Source organism: Danio aesculapii, chromosome 16, assembly GCF_903798145.1.
Source record: "Danio aesculapii chromosome 16, fDanAes4.1, whole genome shotgun sequence".
Lineage (NCBI taxonomy): Eukaryota > Metazoa > Chordata > Actinopteri > Cypriniformes > Danionidae > Danio > Danio aesculapii.
Window position 1 is genome coordinate 50,623,688 of NC_079450.1, and position 22,500 is coordinate 50,646,187.

Consider the following 22,500-nt stretch of genomic DNA (forward strand, 5'->3'; position numbering starts at 1 on the left):
GTTCATGTTCAAAAACCCTCCAATGTGGCTGAATTACAATTCTGCAAAGATGAGTGGGCCAAACTTCCTCCACAGCGCTGTAACAGACTCATTGCAAGTTATCGAAAAAGCTTGATTGCAGTTGTTCATGCTAAGTGTGGCTCAACCAGTTATTAAATCAATATTCAAGTATATAATAAGAAAATATCAAGCAATATAATAGTGATTGGTTCCTTAACAAGCATCACTAACCATGCACACTTCAAAACACTGAATCACCCACATCTAAATAAGCATTTGAAATCCTAATCCACAGACAAAACATACCGAGTGACATCAGCAAAAAGAAACACAAAGAACATCAAAACTAAGAAACGCGACTGATTGCTTTGAATGTCATCTGTGCTGTAATCTACAACTGCCTTCCCATTCTCATTTTCTCTTCAGCCAAGCCTTTATTCCAGGGTCAAGCAGAACAGAGCTACACTTCTAATTGACAGCAGCTTTAAAGCAAAGCTCATCTCTTAGATTCTTGGGAGTAATTTGAAGAGAGAGCATTTTCAGGTATGTAATTCATTTGATTGAGCTTTGAGTTCAAAGGAATGATTCTTATACTTGCTCGGTGTTAATAAAAGTGATGGGATAAAACCACACAGCCCAGGCTATGCATAAAGTTATTAGATTTTTTTTTTATATCAACAATCAAGCCAAATTTATGTCTAACTTCAATGAAAGCAGAAGTTGTACTTCGCCTTTGTAAAAGACAAATGTAACAAACTCTACCAGCCCTCACAAAAACTGGAAAAAAAAAGATGTGGCAAACTACTGGTGTGTACATTATACTGATTATTGAAATGCCCAGTGAGACATAGCATTCAAATTTATGACATTGTATCGCTAGTTCAGAATTTAAATGTGCTTTCACGAGTTCACACTCACAGATATTTGACTGAATAGAATATGCGTATTTGGCGTGCAGCCCGGGGAGAGGACTCTGAGCTCGGGAAGACACCCTAACTCGTGTTTTTCCCTTCATCAGGATAGAGAGAGATAGGGTCCGAGCGCAGTGTCTAGCCCGGTTTCAGAACACTCCCCCCTCAAATTTAAATAGGTATCGGGTTTAATAGTGTGGAGTTGGGGTGGTGGAGGGATGCTGAAGTCAAGAGAAAACAAAGGTATGACGTGTTTTACTATTTATAGGGGTTTGGTCTTGAGCTGATTGGATAATAGAATGATTGTCTGTGATGAATTAGCCTCGTCAAAAAGTCTGATCATGCTCCTCCCGAAATTTGTTTATGAAACATCACTTTGAGTGATGATAAAAGGTTAATGCTCTATTGCTTTTGAAAATAACACCTACACTAAACCCTACCTTATATAGATAATCAGGTATTGTATAAAGAGTGGTGTGAAAAAGTGTTTGCCTCATTCATAAACTGAAGATATTGGGAGATTTGCTGTGAAAAATGGAACCACAAATTTTGCTGTGTACCAAAACATCCTGAAGGAGAATGTCCGTCCATTTGTTAGTGACCTCAAGCTGAAATGAACTTGGGTTCTGAAGCAAAACAATAATCCAAAGCACAGCAGCAAGACCACTTCTGAATGGCTGAAGAAAAACAAGATGAAGATTTTGGAGTGTCCTAGTCAAAGTCCTGAACTGAATCCAATTGAGGTGCTGTGGCATAACTTTAAAAAGGTCTGTGGCATGAACCTTTCTTAAGAAGAAAGGTTCATGCTTGAAAACCATACAAATGGGGCTGAATTACAACAGTTCGGCAAAGATGAGTGTGCTAAACTTTCTCCTCAGTGCTGTAACAGACTTATTGCAAGTTACTGCAAACACACAGATTCATGGAATTCAAGAATAAATATGACTTCATTAAAATGTCATTTAATTAACATTCTGGCCAAATTAATGCACATCCTCTGCCACAAATCTAAAACACGCAGGGATATTTGTTTCCTTAAATTGGCTCCTGTGCTCATATAACAGGAAGTTATAAGGTCCTAAAATCAAACAAACCCGCTGTTCCTGACAGGCGAGAGGTAATAATGACAACCTTGGTATTTACAAGAGCACCAGCGCCTATGAGTTCTGCAGCTGCCAGACTGGATTAGCCTATAATAAATTTCCTCCTCCCAAAAGGCTATCATTTTCCTGCTCTCAGAAAGAATTGTTGTCGGATGTCAGGGATACTCAGCGCTCGTAGGTGAGGAGGCACGTGGGAGAAAATGAATATCCCGAGACATGAGCGTGATTTACAAAACCATTTATTCAGAGATGTTAGGATCAAGCAGCCCTTTATTAGTCGGACACGGCGAGCCGGCCGCTACATTACCTGAGGAAGAATAGAAATGAGGAAAAGGAACTGTGACTTTCGCAATAAATTACATTTACTGGGTGCCAGGACTGCCGAGCGCGGATGGGTCTACATGCATACGGTTATAATTGGAATCCTACGCGAGATCGTTTTTTTGACTGAATGACTGGGAACAACAGGAGTGACAGGGTAACATTTTATTCCCTAGTGGTTCTTTGTAATCCTGACAGCTTGGGCTGTAATGCAGTGATTTGTGAACCAACTCTCATGGAACCACAGAATGGGGTCACATATTTGGTCTTTGTCTGCTCTGAGGCAACATTTTCAACTTATCAGTCAATTATCAAACCCTTGATTATATGAAATAGGTACGTCGGGGCAGAGACAGACTTCATTTGAAAGCTGATGAGGTTCCCTGGAAGCAGCTTTAGATCTACCGCTGTTAAAAAAAGAACAGATTTTCTGATTAATAGATTCTAAACTAAAGAGTGGGCAGCATTACGATGTTGAAATGCTTGAGAATGGCTCTTGCTAAGCCAAGGACACTCAAATTTCCTTTAGCAGCAGGCAATGAATAAAATAACCTGCTTAGAGTATTAATATTTAATTTTGAGCTGGTTTTTAAACATGCAGCAACCAACAACTAGAGCAAACTTATATTTTTATTTTTTAAAAAAGTCATGCTTTAAGAGACCATTTATAATGATGTAGCCAAATTGAACTTAAATGTATCTTAAAACCTAAAACCTTTATATATTTATTCTGTGTTCATGTGGTCAAGAGATGCAACATTCACTAAACACTGTGAAGTCACTAAAAATGCAAATATAAAAATGTAGAAATTTATTTTACAATATATTTTGTGTTTTCTTGATATTAAACCTATATCTGCATTAAATGGCATTTGCATCTGCGTTATATCAGCATTTGATAGGATTTCATTTAGGTAAAAAAAGTCAAATTTAATGTAATTTCTTTGCATTCAAATGTTTATTTATTTCAGATATTGGTCAAGTGATGTTTAACATTTTCACAGTATTGCCTATAAGTTTCTTTTATATTTTTCTTCTAACTAGTAAAATATAATGTAACCATAGCACAGACAAAATGAATTAGTTATTAGAATTAGTTATTCAAACTATTGATTAAAATGTGTCAAAAAAAGAGAAAAAGAGTTTAAGTTTCAGCTAATAAAGAAGATTTAATAATGTCGCCTTTAACTTCACACTGCTGAGACCCCCGACCAACACAATTTAACATAACTAATTCCTTTATTTATTAAAAAGGTCATTATTAACAAATTACTGAATTGCCTGCATGTGTTAATGAAACAACAATTAATTAGCTAATATACACTTACCAGCCACTTTATTAGGGACACCTTACTAGTACCGGGTTGGAAACCCCTTTTGCCTTCAGAATTGCCTCAATCCTTTGTAGCATACATTCAACAAGGTACTGGAAATATTCCTCAGAGATTTTGCTCCATATTAACATGATAGCATCACACAGTTGCGTACACCATCACCAACACCACCAGTCTGAACCATTGATACAAGGTAGGATGGATCCATGCTTTCATGTTGTTGACGCCAAATTCTGACCCGACCATCCGAATGTTGCAGTAGAAATCGAGACTCATCGGACCAGGCAACGTTTTAACAATCTTCTATTGGCCAATTTTGGTGAGCCTGTATGAATTGTAGCCTCAGTTTCCTGTTCTTAGCTGACAGGAGAGGCACCCGGTGTGGTCTTCTGCTGCAGTAGCCCATCCGCCTCAAGGTTGGACGTATTGTGCATTCAGAGATGCTCTTCTGCATACCTTGGTTATAACGAGAGGTTATTTGAGTTACTGTTGCCTTTCTATCAGCTGGAACCAGCATGGCCATTCTCCTCTGACATCAACAAGGCATTTGTATCCACATAACTGCCACTCACTGGATATTTTCTCTTTTTCGAACCACTCTCTGTAAACCCTAGAGATCCCAGTAGATCAGCAGTTTCTGAAATACTGCCGGGGATAAACAACCATACCACATTCAAAGTAATCTAAATCACCTTTCTTCCCTATTCTAATGCTCAGATTGAACTGCAGCAGATCGTCTTGACCATGTCTATATGCCTAAACGCATTGAGTTGCTGCCATGTGATTGGCTAATAAGAAATTTGTCTTAACAAACAGTTGGACAGGTGTACCTAATAAAGTGACTAAAATAACACATCCTAGATCTGAATGTTATTAAATATTTTGTTCTTTACATATTTGTTCTTTACCCATGGAGGTCTGTATTTGGAGTCACACTAAAAATTGAAGTGGAAAAACACGCTACAGGCTAATCCAACTTTGACGTAAAGTCTTTAAAACAACTCAGAATAAAAGCTCAGTAGTTTGTGGCCTCCATGTGCCTGTACAACCTCCCTACAAGTGGAGGTAGCAGATGGTCTCCTGAGGGATCTCCTCCCAGACCTGGATTAAAGCACCCACCAACTCCTGGACAGTCTGTGATGCAACGTGGTGTTAGTGGATGGAGCGAGCAATGATGACCCAGATGTGCTCAGTTGGATTCAGGTCTGGGGAATGGGTGGAGCAATCCAAAGCATCAATGCATTTGTCTTGCAGGAACTGCTGACTCACTGCAGCCACATGAGGTCTAGCATTGTCTTGCATTAGGAGGAACTGAGTGGCAATTACACCAGCATATGGTCTCACAAGGGGTCTGAGGATCTCATCTCGGTACCTAACGGCAGTCAGGTTACCTCTGCGAGCACATGGAGGGTTGTGTGGCCCTCCAAAGAAATGCCACCCCACACCACTACTGACCCACTGCCAAATCGGTTATGCTGGAGGATGTTGCAGGCAAGCAGGGAGGCAGAACGAAATATTTCTAATGCACAGTCTAAAGGAGTGACTGCAAATTTGACATCTTTCTGGCTGAAGTCATTTGTTTTGTTGTTAGGTCAGATGGGAATGTAAAAGTATACAAGTATGTTGCAGTTTTGTTTACCACTACAGAAGTTTACCAAACTATGATGACTTCCCTTTCTAAAAACTCCAGAAATGTGAGAAGGGTCCTTTATCTGGAAGGCACAATGAACATTCAACAACACGTCTAGGCCTCAGTTAAGGTCAGTGCACACGACTCAACCCTCAGGATAAAAAAAATTAGTATATACAGCAGAATGAAGAAAACAGTAAAACGTGTCTTGTGTTTTATTCCCCAGAGATCTAGAACAACATCTAGTGGACAGATGAATGGAAATGTGAATGTTTTAGGAATGGTTTGCTGCATCAGGACCATGTCGTAGTTGAAAGATCCTTGAACTCTGAGCAGTAGCAGAGAATGTTTAAGCAACCGCCCGTGAACTGAAGCACAGATCATTCAACAGGGCAATAAAGAAAAAGAGAAAAACAAGGCAGGACCTAAAACAGGCAGTTCATGTTCGAAAAACTACAAATATTGCTGAAGCAGTTCTATGAAGAGGTGTACACCATGCTTATGAGGTCAAAATACCTCCACAGTGGTGGGAAACTCTCAAAACTGTATACATTTTTTAAAAATATTTCTGCTAATGGGGGTGTAAATCACAAACTAACTTACACGACAATGTGTTCACCCAAATACTGGAAATGATTTATAGATTTTGCCTGATGTTTAAACAACATTGTTTTTGGGACTGAAAACGTTTCAAAGTAGAAGTTCTTTTTGAAAACGGTGCCATTAGCCATGTTTGCACCTAAAGGTGCGAATTCAATTTATGCTCAAACTGGAATATTGCGTAAAACATTAGCGAATAAAGCACCGTTTCCATCCAACGTGTCCAGGAGGACAAAATCGTCACTTCCTGATAAACTATTGCCAATTATCAAAAGAAAAAGGGAAGTTGCTGCATTAGGAGAAGACCTTTTTTTGTATATAATAACTTACTTGCGTCAATGCATATAACATTTCAAAATGTTCTGACCTCATCGTCCACCCAAACCAAAGTTCCTTTAAGACAAGTCATTTCATTCGGCAGCCATCTTTGAAACGCCTCTCGGGCAGTATGCTTGGGAATTCTGTCTGAATCGGAAAACATCAAATTCTCTAAAACTGTTTGCCAAGCTTACGATTACATTACATATTTGGAATCACCAATAAAATTAAACAACAATTGTCTTATAAGTTTAGTTTATAAACGTTCAAATCAAACAAAATCAGCATTTTTTTCAGTTTGCCCGAGCTAATGCGCATATGCACTCAAAGAGAACAAGATCACGACACCAACCTTATTTATGGCCCCAGTGACAACATTTGAACCTTGATTTCAAAGTATTGTGACCTACTGAAAACTAAGCATAGCTGCAGTAACAGTCATCCTTAAGTGTGGTCAAAAAATAAACATATAAATAAATATCCTATTTTCATAAACTAGACCACTGGATACTCAGGATAAGAGACAGTCTATAAAACAGATTCAAATGATAACAGCCTTCATTTCGAACCTATAAGGTAATGTGAAAAAATAAAACCCAGATGAATGCTACAGTATAGTAAAATGGCACAAACACTCAGTTAAGCATAATAGAGTTAGAATTATCAGTTAACAGCAGTAGCTGTTAGCACTTATCACCACTCCTATAAAAAAAAACACTTTCTACAATGCAGATATTGTGCGAAGTCCATTTCTGCCGTCTCGAAAAATGAAACGTTCTTATCTCCACGTTCAAATTAAAAACTCCAGTGGAGCTCCAACCCCTCCTCCATCAGAAAGCTCCAGAGGACTGATCCTGGAGACAGAGACATCTCCTCGCAGCCTCTGAGCTCTGCTGCCGTCTCATCCAGTTAAAAACATCCCCTTATCTGGAAGCTGGGAGAACTCCATGTGTCTGCTCAGACCAGAGTGGGTCCGGTTTGACACGTCTGAGGCGGCTGCAGCAGCATCTGACAGGGCCTGTATGCGGCAGACGCTCCACAGCTAATTAGAGAAGTGTTTATGAGAACAGCGAGGAAACGCTCTCACTCTGGGAGATGGAACGCTGGGTCAGTTCTGACACACTCCATCAGCGCAGCACTGCTTGGACTGGGAGGAAAATGAGGGAAGAGAAAAAGAGAGAGAAAAAGAGAGCACATCTCGTTCCTGGGCTTGTTGGAGGAAGGAAATGCTAGTGATGACAGACATCCTGTGTTTGTTAGACAGTGATGAGGCCAATTAGGAGCTTCAGCTGTTCGAGGCTGGCTTCAAATTAAATATAGATGAATTAGGAGAACATGATTAAAGAAAATGACCGGTTATATTCTGGAGATGTACATACAAAAGGAATAATGAGATCGCTTTCCAGATCCAATCTTCTTACGCAAGACTGAGAGAAAGAGACTTGAGTATGGAAAGTGTAAAAGTTTTAAATCCACGACCTGTTTCCGTCACTGCATGTGGAAGTTAGAGGTCAAGCCAAACAGAGATAGGAATTTATTTTGTCTTTTTATATAGGTTCTATATAGTGGATTGATTAATTAATAAGAATTCCTTACATTTAAGTAGCGCTTTTCTGGACACTCAAAGCACTTTCCACTTGGTTTTGGTGGAAATCTCCTCATCCACCACCAGTGTGCAGCATCCACCTGGATTACGCGATGGCAGACATATTGTGTCAGACCGCACCCCACACACCAGCTGATTGGTGGAGAGGAGATGAAGATAGGAAAATTATGATATAGGGACGGTTAGGAGGCCATGATGGATTGAGGTCAGTGGGAACATTTGGCCAGGATGCCAGGGTTAAACCTCTACTCTTTTTTTAAAGGACATCCTAGGATTTTTAACAACCACAGAGAGTTGGGACCTCAGTTTTAACGTCATATCTGAAAGACGACACTCACTGAGCAGCATAGAGTCCCCTTCACTATACTGGGGCGTTAGGACCCACACAGACAGCAGGTTAAGCGCCCCTTGCTGGTCTCACTAACACCACTTTCGGCAGCAACCCATGTGGTCTCACATCCAGATACTGACCGGGCACACCCCTGCTTAGCCTCAGTGGGTGACTATGTGAGAGTTGCAGAGAGCTAGCTGCCGGATAAATTACGTTCAATTTTCATCTACATAGTAGATATGTGGTTTAGGTATGTTCAAAAATTCTCTAGAAAGTTTTCATATGCTCATTTATTAATGCAGACAATACACCTAGAATCAGAAGCTCGGGTTTGACCATATTTGGAAAGATCATGAATATTAATGAGCTCTGCTCTGATGCTCACGCAGTGCCTGCTTTCTCTTTCTCTCTCTCAAACACACAGCATGATGTACTTTGAAATAAACACATGCAAAATATTCAAAGTGTAGCACAGTGGCTCAGTGTTTATTACTGTCACCTCACAGCAAGAAGGTCGCTGGTTCGAGTCCTGGCTGGGCCAGCTGGCATTTCTGTGTGTGTGTTCTCCCTGTGTTCATGTCGTCTGGGTACTCTAGTTTCCCCCACGGTCCAAAGACATGTGGTATAGGTGAACTGAATAAACTAAATTGGCCATAGTATGAGTGTATGTGTGAATGAGTGTGTAAAGATGTTTCCCAGTACTGGGTTGTGGCTGGAAGGGCATCCGCTGCGTAAAATACATGGAGGAATGGCTAGCAGTTCAATGCGCTGTGGTGACTTCTGAAATAAAGACTAAGCCGAAGGAAAATGAATTTTAATGAATTAAAATAATCAAACTTACTTATTTGATGCCTTGTAAAGCTTTTTAACTAAAGTGGTAGAGAGGTATATTTTAGCTAGATAGTGAGTGAGAAATCCAATATAAATCACCAGAGTAACCTATTTTGCTCCTGAGTTGTGTTGTGGATATAAATTAGTCTAAATTATAACTCAACAAAAGGGACTAAATGAGTTGTATTTAGAGTTGTATTTTGAAGCTATATTTGTAACTATATATGAAAACAGCCAGGAATCAATGTCAACCTCAACATAAACAGTTAAATAAAGTGCATTGCTGTTCTTTCGCTCCAGTATAATGACAGTAAGAGCTGAGTGATATGACACGGTGCATAAATGTGCATTAAGCTCTAATAGTTTATGTGTCTGTTTCCTTTATACAAAGTTAAGCTTCAAAATTCAAAATATAAATGTTAAACTAACAAAATCTATATTTAAACAGACCTTATGCCTCTTCAGGGAGGCTCAGAATCAATGTATAATCCATTGTTATTACTTATTCTGCATCGCTTGGCAATGTATAGAAAGCAATGTAAAGATGCGGTGGGATTTAGCAAAGTCCCTTTATTCAATAGTCTTCGGCTTTATTCTCCCTGCTTCTGTTTTCAAAATAAGAGTCCCATGTAATTTTAATATAAGCTTAGATTGTAGCGCGTAGACATATAGCACTGAGGCGCTAACGGTGACCCGAGTTAAATTCCCAGCTCAAGGTCCTTTGTCGATTTCTTTCTACTCCCCATGCTTTCCTGTCTCCACTATACTGTCCTCTAATGTTAAGTTTAAAACCACTAAAAAATTATAAAACAGCTTATATAACCTTAAAGGGAAACCAACTCTCTATTTACTCTCCTTCAAAACCTGTAACCATTGACTTCCATGATAAGAGAAACAAATACTATGTATGTTTACAGGTCAATGCTTTCAGGTCTGCAGCTTTCTTCAAAATATGTACATGTTCAACAGAATATAGAAACTCAAACTGAACTGGACAAGTAAATAATGAATAAATGTCTTTCAGTGGTTTTCATTTTAGCAGTTTTTTTTAAACATGGCGGTAAAACACGATCGTCGTTATGAATGTATTAAAACGTGCTTGTTTGTGGTAAAAATTTGTAATAATGACAAAAAAATACTAATTTGTGCCACTCCTGACTTCTGTGTGCCGTTGTAGATGGTGTATTCTGGGTTATTTTCTTACCCCTTGGTTTCGAGTGTAGACCTGAAAAATCTTTGTTTCAAGGGCTATCTAGCCCTTACCTTTAGCCCTGTGCCTTCAAGCTAAAGAGAATTAGGACACCCCTGCCCCTTTACATAAACGCGCAAAATGAGGGGTAGGGGTAAGGGGAAGGGCTAAGAGGTAGAATTGGGCCTAAAAAGTTTTGATTCCGCGTTTGTTTTGCTCTCTCTCTCGTGTGCAATTGAACGCACGTGCACGAAAATGGTGGATCTGCGTGAACGGCTGCAGATGTACAAATCTACATTTGCTGACAGACAGTTTGGGCTACTTATCAGAATTATGGGAAATGTTGGCCCAACAAATTTTAATTTTATGAAAATTTTTTAGTCTTATACCTTACCCAGAATATACAAATAAATTTAGATCATTTACTTGTAATCATTACTAGTGGATCATGAAGAGACTTTCAAGCAGCACAACAAAAAGTGTTTCTGAGGACAATCACCTAATGCTCCTTTAATTATGCAATTATGATTTTTTTTTTTCAGCAAGAGTGTAGTTATATCTCATGATACTTTTTTTTCTTCTATATATACTCATAATAGCTATATATATATATATATATATATATATATATATATATATATATATATATATATAAACTGATCCTTTAGAGAGCAAAAGTAAAAAATGTGGGATAAAAAACAAAAACAAATCAATATAACTTTTTTTTTCAAGCTTTGTTTCTAAAAAAAATGTTTCACAAAAAAAATTATTTGCTCATGTTAAACATAAGCCAAATGCAGCCTGCAGTGAGCATATTGAGCATATTGTACATTCTATCTTTTCACAGGTCAGTCACAGCAGGATTTGCAGTACATGATCAACAGGCTGACACTGACATGACACATCAAACACAGTCAAACAGATGGTGATGAACTTACATAATGCTCATCATCATGTTTAACACTCTTACAGCATCTGTAGTGAATGAAAACAAGGTCAAGCAGTCTATTTTCTTAAGTTTGCGTGCAGCATTTAAAATCACAAATGTACTCTAATTGAAGAATCAATCGTCAACAAAACAATTTGACTATTTATTAACACCTCTTAACCAGGTATTCTTAAAAATAAATAAATAATAATAACTCAACTACAATCACTTTTCAACTAATGCTATTTGAGCAAAAGGCATTTGGAGCAGAGAGAGACTTGAAAGATGAGAGAATGAAACTCATCTATTTAAGTTTTCATGCCATGTCTAGAGGCGGCTCTCATCATCCGGATGAAGGTGACCATCATATTTTCTCATCTAAAATCTATCATCTCTAAATTTCATGTGTGCACTCTAATTTCCTATGGAGAACTTTAAACCAAACTTTCCTCTATACTTTCCAGCATAACTTTCCTCTTTAAAAACAGACACAACGACCAAGGAAAGTCAATAAAAATGCTAATTATATAGCAAAATTTGAACAAAGACCTCATTAACTATAATTTTTAAGCATTTTGAATTACAAGAATACCAGACATGTCCTCAAAAACCACTGTAACAACCCTAACACATGCCAATATACAAAAAAACTGCTCTTGCAAACCATCAAAACCAGTACACGTACATGTACACGTACACACACACAGACACACACACACACCTGCCAAAATCTTGAAAAGTCAAGTATGAATCCTTTATAAAACAACATTATGGAGGATGAATCTGAGTTTTGTGGAACTTTGGACTACAATCTTAACATTGAGGAAAGTCACTGCAACTCTTTAAAAACACACACCGAGCAAGGAAAGTCACAGAAACTTAAAAACGAAACAAACACACACTGGATTTGGTGATATAGAGCAGCGGTTCACAACAGGGGGGTCCCAGCACACCAGGGGAGCTTGGTAACTAGCAACCTACGAAACACCAGAACACCCCCCCCCCCCCCTCCGGTCTGTGGTAAAATTGTCAAGCGTTGACCGCTCCGTTGACCGGTGATAAAAAGGTTGAGGACCACTGCCCTAGCTGACCAAAAATGGACAAATTTGTAATCTGTGCTCCTCAAAAAAAGACAGTCTCACTGATTCGCCTTGCAGCAATCCTCACCCTGATTGATAGAGCATAAGAAATAACATGCAATGCCAGTATAAAATTGTAATAGCCTATATAATTTTTTCCCCTTATACACCAGTGTGAATACTGATATTGTTATTGAATTTCAAATAGGGCCAATTTAAAGGCTAAATGGCCAAAAATCTTTTGCTTTTATATTTTACATTAGGCTATTATTTGTGCACAAACATATCTACATATAGTAATAAACATACCGTTTGTTTGAAAACAATATTTTTTGTCATCATTACTGCAAACTTATACGAGCGATAATATCATTAAATGTGGAGGGGGGCCTTATCATATTTTCCAAAGGGGGTCTCCGGCAAAAAAAGGTTGGGAGCCACTGGTTTAGAGGTACTCTACATAGGTATAATGTATTTTATACTGTAAAAAGGCTAATTACATAGCAAAATTTAAACAAAGATCTCATTAAGTAGGACTTTAAGCATTTTGAATTACAAGGACATCAGACATGTCCTCATAACCCTAACTCATGTCATTTTACAAACAACTGTCCTTGTAAACCTCCAAAACTAGTACACACATGCACATCAATCTGAGTTTCGTGGAAATTTGGACTACAATATTAACATTGAGGAAAGTCACTGAAACTCTTTAAAACACACACACTGACCAAAGAAAGTCTCTGCAACTTAAAAAAAACACACCCTGGATTTGGTGGTTTAGAGGGACTCCACACAGGTGTAACATATTTTATACTGTAAATTGTAATTATAGACCATTTCAATGTGGTCATGTCATTGGCCCATGAACATTTCCTGCTGGTTATCAAACTATTTCATAACAAAGACCTCATTAAGTGTGACCTTTGAGCATTCTGAATTACAAGGACATCAGGCATGTCCTCATAAAACAATGTAATAACCCTAACTTATGTCATTATACAAATAACTGTCTTTTTAAACAAACAAAAACAAACAAAAGTCAAACATTAAATCCTTCATAAAAAATATTATGAGGATAAGTCTGAGTTTCGTGAAACTTTGGACTACAGTCTTAAAGTCACAGCAACTCCAAAAAAAATCTGTTAAAATCAGTTACTGTCCAGTGGAACAACAAACCCAGTGAAGTTTGCTCCGTCTCATACCGTACCTCTTCTCCACCAACAATTTATGAAACATATATGATATTGATCAAGTCCATGCGTTTCCATATCTCATTCTCCCCGATGATCTCTTTCTCTCTTTCTAATTCATATGTGGAATGATTTATAGAGTGTTTTATGCTGTGTTTGTACTTAGATATGGAGCACAAGAGGAACATCTCCCAGTTTTTTCTTTTCTTTTCTTTGTGCTTTAGTCTTTGTTTACCGTTCTGTGTATATTTGGCTCTCGGTGCTACAGAGAAACAGAAGCATTTCAGCCAATCTATAATGCGTGTGTGCGTGCTGTATTCTAGAAGGTTTTTTTTTCATTGTGTAGAGTGTTTACCTGGAGTTACAGCAGAGCAGAAGCATCTCTCTATTGTTCATAAGGACCTGCAGAAGAACAAGGAAGGCCTTGGCGCGGATGACTGAAGACGGACTCTCCAGAGAGCGGATTATCTTCATAACAAAGTCCTGCGAAAGGGGGGAAAAAGGCATTCAGCGTGGTCTTGTTAGCGCACAGGCGTCACTTAAACAGTCCGGGAGGTCTCAGGACATTTAGTGTGGCATAAGCCCAGATTGTCTGACAGTAATTTGACAGGTGCTATCACTTACACACACACAAAAAAATGCACTTGATATAAAGCGGAGGCTAATAAGCTAATGAGTTCCACGGCATTTAGTGGCCAGCGAATCAGGAGGAATTGATTAACTTTCGCTATCAGCATAATTGGGAGGGGGGAAACTGTCAAAAAAAGCAAAACAATCCGAGACATTAGGATTAACTACAGCACGAGGAGGAGAGTTAATTAATTTCAAACGCACCTACTGTACTCTCTCGGCATGGATCGTAATTACATCAACAGTATTCCAAGCTGCACTCTGAGATTGCGGCACTTCCTTAGCCAATTAGCCCAGTCGCTTGGCGCTTCATTGAAATTGAAATTCAATGCTAGACAATGTATGAATAAACACGCAGTGTTCTGGACTTCTGTTCGTCAGGGGAATTAAGCTGAGAAATCCACAGCAGTTTATAATTGGTCCGGAGGTGATCCGGTAAGTTTTAGGCACTCAAAAGATGTTTTTTTTCCTCCTAATATTCAGAGTCAAATTGGAAATTTGCATGCAAATGAATACAGGTCAAAGAAAATTAGCATTGTTAATCTGAGAGGGCCTTGAAGGCAGTATACAGTGGCATTTAAATCAATTTATACAGCCCGTTTTCCAATTGATTGCAGCTTCAGATAAAGAGCCAAACAGAGCCGTACGATGTTTGGCCTGAATTGCTTCACAGGCTGCTGGGTAAATCTAGAAGAAGCTGAAGTGTCTGAAAAGAGGACTAAGAATTTTTTTTTTTCAAAAGTTTGTGGTCAGTATTGTTACTTTTTAAATATGCGTTTGGTCCAACAAACGCATATTAAATCAATAATAAAAGTTTTCGTTTTCAAGTAAATAGTGTTTGAAGTCCTGGTGAAAAAAAATGTTGCAACCGAAAAAAGTAAAAAAAATAAATAAAATAAAATAAGTAAAATAAAAAAGTATTTTCCCACCACAAAATCATTAAAGTTGCTGTTTTCAACAACAACAAAAATAATAAGAGGTTTCTTGAGCAACATATTACCACATTTATTAAGAATTATGAGACGATAAAGCTTTGAGTAATAGCAATTCAAAATAACTGATAAATACATACACTACCTGACAAAAGTCTTGTCATTGATCCCAGTATTAAGAGCAACAAATAATAACTTGACTTCTAGTTGAACATTTGGAAAAGTGGCAGAAGGTAAATTTTTTCTGATGAATCATCTGTTGAACTGCATCCCAATCATCACAAATACTGCAGAAGACCTATTGGAACGTGCTTGGACCCAAGATTCTCACAGAAATCAGTGAAGTTTGGTGAAGGAAAAATCATGGTTTGAGATTACATTTAGTATGGGGGCGAGAGATCTGCAGAGTGGATGACAACATTAACAGCCTGATGTATCAAGACATTTGTGCTGCCCATTACATTACAAACCACAGGAGAGGGTGAATTCTTCAGCAGGATAGCGCTCCTTCTCATACTACAGCCTCCACATCAAAGTTCCTGAAAGCATAGTAGGTCAAGATGCTCCAAGATTGGCCAGCCCAATCACCAGACATGAATATTATTGAGCATGTCTGGGGTAAGATGAAGAAGGAGGCATTGAAGATGAATCCAAAGAATCTTGATGAACTCAAGAGTCCTGCAAGAACTCTTTCTTTGCCATTCCAGATGACTTTATTAATGCGTGATTTGAGTCATTGCAGAGATGTATGAATGCGGTCCTTCAAGCTCATGGGAGTCATACCAAAGACTATAGAATACACAAGACATGTCACTTGTATTCTTTTGAATGGGGAAAAGTGTAACTGTCAATATGGCCAATGAAGCCCCGCCCTCTAGTACAGGAGCCAATCAGCGATCGCTGTAAGGCAAATAAAGCCCGCCTTCTAGTGTAAGAACTAATCAGCGATCGCTACAGACTAATATTTCTCCAGGGAGGGGCTTGGACCAGATGTGAATATCTGCAGATTTACGATCAAACGTTTAGAAATGAAACTAAAGAGACAGGTGTAGCTTAATGTAATTGTTGTTTCATAATATGAAATTTAATTGTACGCTTGGCAAGCAGTTTTGGAGAATTCGATGTTTCCCCATTCCCCATTCAAACAGAATGCCCGAGCACACTTCTCGAGTGGCATTTCAAAGATGGCCACAGAGTGAAATGACTTGCCTTAAAGCAAAGCATTATTTTTCCACTGCACCATGACTTTATATTCTATACTGTACATTATTTCTGTTAAGTGACAAGACTTTTGTCTCAGCAAAGTCAGACTTTACTGTCCTAATTAAATAATTAAAAATCAAGACATGATCATATTTTATTTCGGTAAAATAAGCGTAATCTAGAGGCCTTTGTCTTTCATATAAGCCACTTCTGTTACCAAATAATCAACTAAAAGTCAAGTTATTATTTGTTGTTCCTAAAACTTGGATAGGTGACACAACTTTGTCAGGTAGTGTATATACAGTAGTTTTAAATGTACGTAAATTTACACATTTTTATACACAAAAATAACTAATAAAATCACCCATCTTCCACTTGTTCCAAACCAATTTGAGTTTATGTATTCAGTTGAATAATATAGAAAGGACAATATACAGAAAAAAAATCTAAACAACATTCCATGGACTCCTATAGAATTCATGTTTCTATATGGCTGCTTTTTTAATTATTCCAAATATATTGTTTTGTGTTCAACAGATGAAATAAATTCATAAGCGTTCAGAACCTCTTGAATGTGAGATGAATGGTGAGGGAATTTCCATTTTTTGGGTGAACTATCCCTTTAAATTCGACAAATGCAGCCCTGCTGATCTTAAGGGAGCTCAAAAGTAAAGATTTTTCCAATATTTAGTGACACAAAAATGACAGAAATTACACACTTCAGTTTTAAATAACTAAAAATCAAGACATGATCATATTTTATTTTGGTAAAATAAGCGTAATCTAGAGGACTTTGCCTTTCATATAAGCCACTTCTGTTACCAAATAATCAACTAAAAGTCAAGTTATTATTTGTTGTTCCTAAAACTTGGATAGGCGACACGACTTTGTCAGGTAGTGTATATACAGTAGTTTTAAATGTAAATTTACACATTTTTATACACAAAAACAACAAATAAAATCACCCATCTTCCACTTGTTCCAAACCAATTTGAGTTTATGTATTCAGTTGAATAATATAGAAAGGACAATATACAGAAAAAAAAATCTATCCCTTTAAATTCGACAAATGCAGCCCTGCTGATCTTAAGGGAGCTCAAAAGTAAAGATTTTTCCAATATTTAGAGACACAAAAGTGACAGAAATTACACACTTCAGTTTTAAGTGATGCAAAAGGTTTCACCTTCATTATATCACATTTTAGCAGTGAGAAACTATCAGCACTATGTGATAAATAACGTGATTATAGCTTTCAATTAATCTGAAACAATTGGGGCATCGTTCACCAGCTGTTCTCCCCCCTACCTCCAGAAGTCAAGGCTGAAAAGAATAAATGAATACACTTCTGCAGGTGTTACTAACAAAAGAAAGAATGCTGAGTGTGAGTGAGGCACAACGGCTGTCAGCGCAGCTGCTTCAGAACAGCGGAGAGTTGCTGAGACCAACAAAAATGATCCGATCTCATAGTTGTTGACCGATGAAATGCTGCCAGCTTTAAGAGCGATACAGCATGTCAATAACGTAACGCAGGGAGGGATGACACAGGATGTACAAAGTGTGTGTGCTGAACTCATTGATAGATGATTCTTTAAAACTAATTGTAATTGTTAGACTGCATTACTACTCCATGTGCAGTTTTTCTGTCATGTTAGGCGTTATGCAGCACTACAGAGCTAATAAAATGCCAAAATAATCTGAATTTGAATTGTTTTAATCTGAATTATTGACAATTGTAATTTAATAAATCTGAATTTTTATATACCATCACATAATGCCCCCCAATGTGACCCATGGCATAAAATAAAATAAAATAAAATAAAATAAAATAAAATAAAATAAAATAAAATAAAATAAAATAAAATAAAATAAAATAAAATAAAATAAAATAAAATATTACATAATGGCCCCCAATGTGACCTATGGCATAAAATAAATTCAAAAATGCCATTCAAAAATGTATCTGGTCCCACCAAAATAAAATAAAATAAAATAAAATAAAATAAAATAAAATAAAATAAAATAAATACAAAATAAAACAAAACAAAATAAAATAAAATAAAACACAAAATAAAATAAAATAAAATAAAATAAAATAAAATAAAATACAAAATAAAACAAAACAAAATAAAATAAAATAAAACACAAAATAAAATAAAATAAAATAAAATAAATACAAAATAAAATAAAACAAAATAAAACAAAAAATAAAATAAAATAAAAACATTTCTTAGCAACATATTTCATATAGTGTGTCAAAAAAGCAAGCCAAATATACACTTCCGGTCAAAAGTTTGGGGTCAGTAGGATTTTTAATTGTTTTAAAATAAGCTTCTCCTGCTCACCAAGGCTGCATTTATTTAATCAAATCTACAGTACATATTGTAAAATTGTGAAGTGTTATTGCACTATACAATAACTGATCAAAATTAGATTATCATTTAATTTAATATTTTATTTCTAGTGGTTTTAAAGATTTTCAGCTTTATTACTCTAGTCTTCAGTCATATGATCCTTCAGAAATCACTCTAATATGAACTATTATTACTATTGTTAATATTATTAATATTATTATTAGTAGTAGTATTAATGGTAATAGTAATAAAAGCAATAATGACAGGAGTAATAATATCGTTAGAAACTACATACAATGAGAAAGCCGTAATTTAAAATTTGAATAAATATTTAACAGTTTAACTTTTTTTTACATTCAATAAACAGCACCTCGATGAACAGAATGGTGTAGTACATGTAATTCTATGACAACTATGACAAGTAATTCTAATCTAATGAAGCAACTCATGTCTTCACATGCCGCTACAACATTAGTAGCTACGCAGGTGATGACGTGAGCTCTGCTAAGCAAGCAAATAAAACTCTGCAAAGCAAATAAAAAATATTTTATTTTCTCCACCCCAAACACTTATTACTCAGACAGAATTAAACAAAATAATATCTAGATATATAGTTGAGGACATGCTGCCGTTCTCTCTCACATTGTCAACAACATTAAAATAGCGTAGATTAGATTACAAAGTTTTATATTTATTTTATAGTCATTTGACATTAGACTATAGAACACTACAGTTACTTTACCAGGTAATTAGTTACTTTTATAGATATGTAACTCAGTTACTATTTGCAAGAAGTAACAAGTAACTATAACTAATTACTCTTTTAATCCTTATGTACTGTTGGGGATGTTTTCATCCATTCAGAGGTGATTTTGACACATATTTTGAGAATATGCTTTGAATTAAAAAAACAACAACTCAACGATACACTCTGTTCAAATGTACTACCCTTTTGTTACTGTATGTTCTGGATAAAAACATCTACTGAACTAAACTGCTATAAAAATGCATCGGATCATTTTTTTTCTTCAATTTTGATCAGTCCTGATCAAAACTACTAAAATGCTTAGAAAAATTACAGGATTTTAACTCTTTAATTGCCAAATTCATAAATTATGTCACTGATTCGGTGAGAAAAAAAACACACACAAAATGACGTATTTTCAATAAAAAGGTAATTGTGGACTGGATTTTTTTTACCTTTTATCAAAGACTTAGACATGTAAATAAACGCTGTGCCTTTACCGAATGAGCACTGTGCTACATCCGACAGACCGCACTATTATGTTTTTTTCTTCTTTTTCATTCTTTTATAACACATTTGATCTGTTTTTATGCTTATTTATTTTATCTTATTACCATTTTTATTATTTGTTTTTGTTTCTCTTATACTTGTTTCTTTTATTCCTGTTCATGTAAAGCACTTTGAATTGCCACTGTGTATGAAATATGCTATATAAATAAACTTCCCTTGCCTAAAATATTAGTAACAACATTGGCTTTGATGCATTGTTTTTGATAAATGTTAATTTTTTTCTCTCCCTAATTTACTGTTGGTGGCTGTTTTTGCCCTATTGACTTCAATTATAACCACATTTTTTGTTAGCAAAACCATGACACCATATAATCATGCATTTTTGATTGTTGGTGGTTTTCCCTGTTGGGAAGAGGTTAAATTTGTCATTTTTACTGTTGATCATCAATTGGCACCATTAACCCTGCTTCAGAACGCAGCAGCACGAGTGGTCTTTGATGAACCCAAAAGAGCACGTCACTCCGCTACTCACCCGTTTGCACTGGCTGCCAGTTGCTGCTCGCATCAAATTCAAAGCTTTGATGTTTGCTAACAAAGCGACCTCTGGCTTTGCTCCTTCTTATCTGCTCTCACTTCTGCAGATTTATGTGCCCTCCAGAAACTTGCGTTCTGTGAATGAACGTCACCTCGTTGTTCCATCCCTAAGAGGGAAGAAATCACTTTCCCGAACTCTCGCATTCAATCTGCCCAGTTGGTGGAATGAACTCCCTAACTGCATCAGAACAGCAGAGTCACTTGCTGTCTTCAAGAAACGACTAAAAACTCAACTGTTTAGTCTCCACTTTCCTTCCTAATCTGTAACTGCCTCTCTGGCTATACCACTAACTGTACTCTCTCAAAAAACAAACAAAAACATTACTAAAGCTTTGCTTCTTAGACTTTACACACCTGAAACTTGTCTATAGCACTTATTCACTGCTGCTCTAATAGTTGTGTAAATTGCTTCCTTGTCCTCATTTGTAAGTTGCTTTGGATAAAAGCGTCTGCTAAATGACTAAATGTAAACCCATTAGATAGGCCTGTGCAAGAAAAAAAAAAGAGTTTCTGGATTTTATATGGAGTATAACAGCAAATTAAAGAGTGTGTATGTGTGTCTGTGAGTGTGTGAGAGTAACCTTTGCGCACTTACCTTGATGTGTCTGAGAAAGTAATAATATGTATCGCAGAACTACATGGAGTAAACAAAAACAAAGACTGTGTGTTTATGCAGCATCAAATGTGGTTATGATGGAAGTCAATGGGGCAAAAACAGCCACCAACAGTAAATTAGGGAGAAAAAATGAAAATCTAACAGTGCATCAAAGCCAATGTTGGTACTAATCGCTCAAATGTCCAAGACTATGATAAAAGGGAAAAAAAGTCCAGTCCACAATTACTTTTATATTGAAAACACGCCATTTTGTGTGTTTTATTCACCAAATTAGTGACATAATGGCAAGTAAAAAGTTAAAATGCTGTAATTTTTAAAAACTATTTAGTAGTTCTGATCAGGACTGAGGGTGATCAACAGATTAATGCAAAAAAAATTGTAAAAAAAATTTATCTGATGCATTTTTACAGCAGCTTAATTCAGTGGATGTTTTTATCCCGAACATAACAAAAGGGCAGTCAAATTGAAGAGTGCACAAGGGTTAAAGGAATGTGCAAAACTGTTTATAAGTGCTTTATTATTAGTGTTACCATTGCCTTCATCAGAACAAAGTACTTTATCAAATAATTAAAAGGCTAAAACTATAAAAGTGCAAGTGTTAAAAAAAAGGAGGCAAAAAAGTGAGGAGGCTAATAGCTAGAGAAAAAGCAGTGCAAGTGTAAGTGTTTTCATAAACGCAGTCAGAATGCAACAAGGTGTGTAAAATCTGAGCGCTGTCCTTTGGGTTTCTTTGTACAGGAAGTACAAAACAGCATGTTCTCAGGGCAATTGCGCGGATGCTCCCCTGCTCCAGATTTAACTCAAAGTTATCTCACCCAGGACTTCATATGCTAGAACTGCTGTGTGCAACTGAATTGTGGGCAACACGGCGCACAAGTCCTTTTTCTGTTTCCCTGCTGAAATCCTTCTTAACTATTTTTAACACTCTCATTAAAAGTGAGGGGGGAAAGTGTGAATGTTTTGTGAGTGTAATGAAAAAAACATGAACTGAAGAGAAGGTGAAGACATTAATCTTTAAGGTGCATGTTTTTCACACCACTGCTTGTATATATGAGATACATGTTTGTATATTTCTATTACTATGAATTATGCAGCCATGTCAAATCCCAAAACATCTCATCCTAAAAACTTCCAAGACTGATAAAGTATAGAATTATTTATTTATTTACAAGGATACTACACATAACCTGCTCTAAATGTTTGGAGAATGTTTGGTCTGGACAATAATATGATGAATAGTGATAGATAGAATGATGCTCAAACAAATGTTTTCTTATCATTTGTATTTATGCTTTTTTATATTTAGTTAAACATATAATTGTAAAGTTTAAGAAAAAAAAAATAATGCATTAGCTATTCAACAATAAAAATATATTTTTTTTTTATAAAAATAATGTCATTATAAAAATATAACATTTATTTATATAGTTCATATTTAATTTATATTTATTTTATTTTAATATTTATGTTTATATTTAATTTATATTTATATTTAATTTTATACTTAATTTATATTTAAATTTAATTTTATACTTAATTTATATT

General features: G+C 36.3%; 1 protein-coding gene across 1 annotated transcript in view; it reads right to left on the minus strand.

Moving 5' to 3' along the window:
- Window positions 1-22,500, minus strand: part of ulk4 (unc-51 like kinase 4) — a 330,407-nt gene that overhangs the window by 215,195 nt on the left and 92,712 nt on the right. The window contains exon 22 of the mRNA XM_056475236.1: window positions 13,730-13,857. Within this exon, the coding sequence (XP_056331211.1) occupies window positions 13,730-13,857 (128 nt within the window). The remainder of the gene's footprint in view (window positions 1-13,729; window positions 13,858-22,500) is intronic.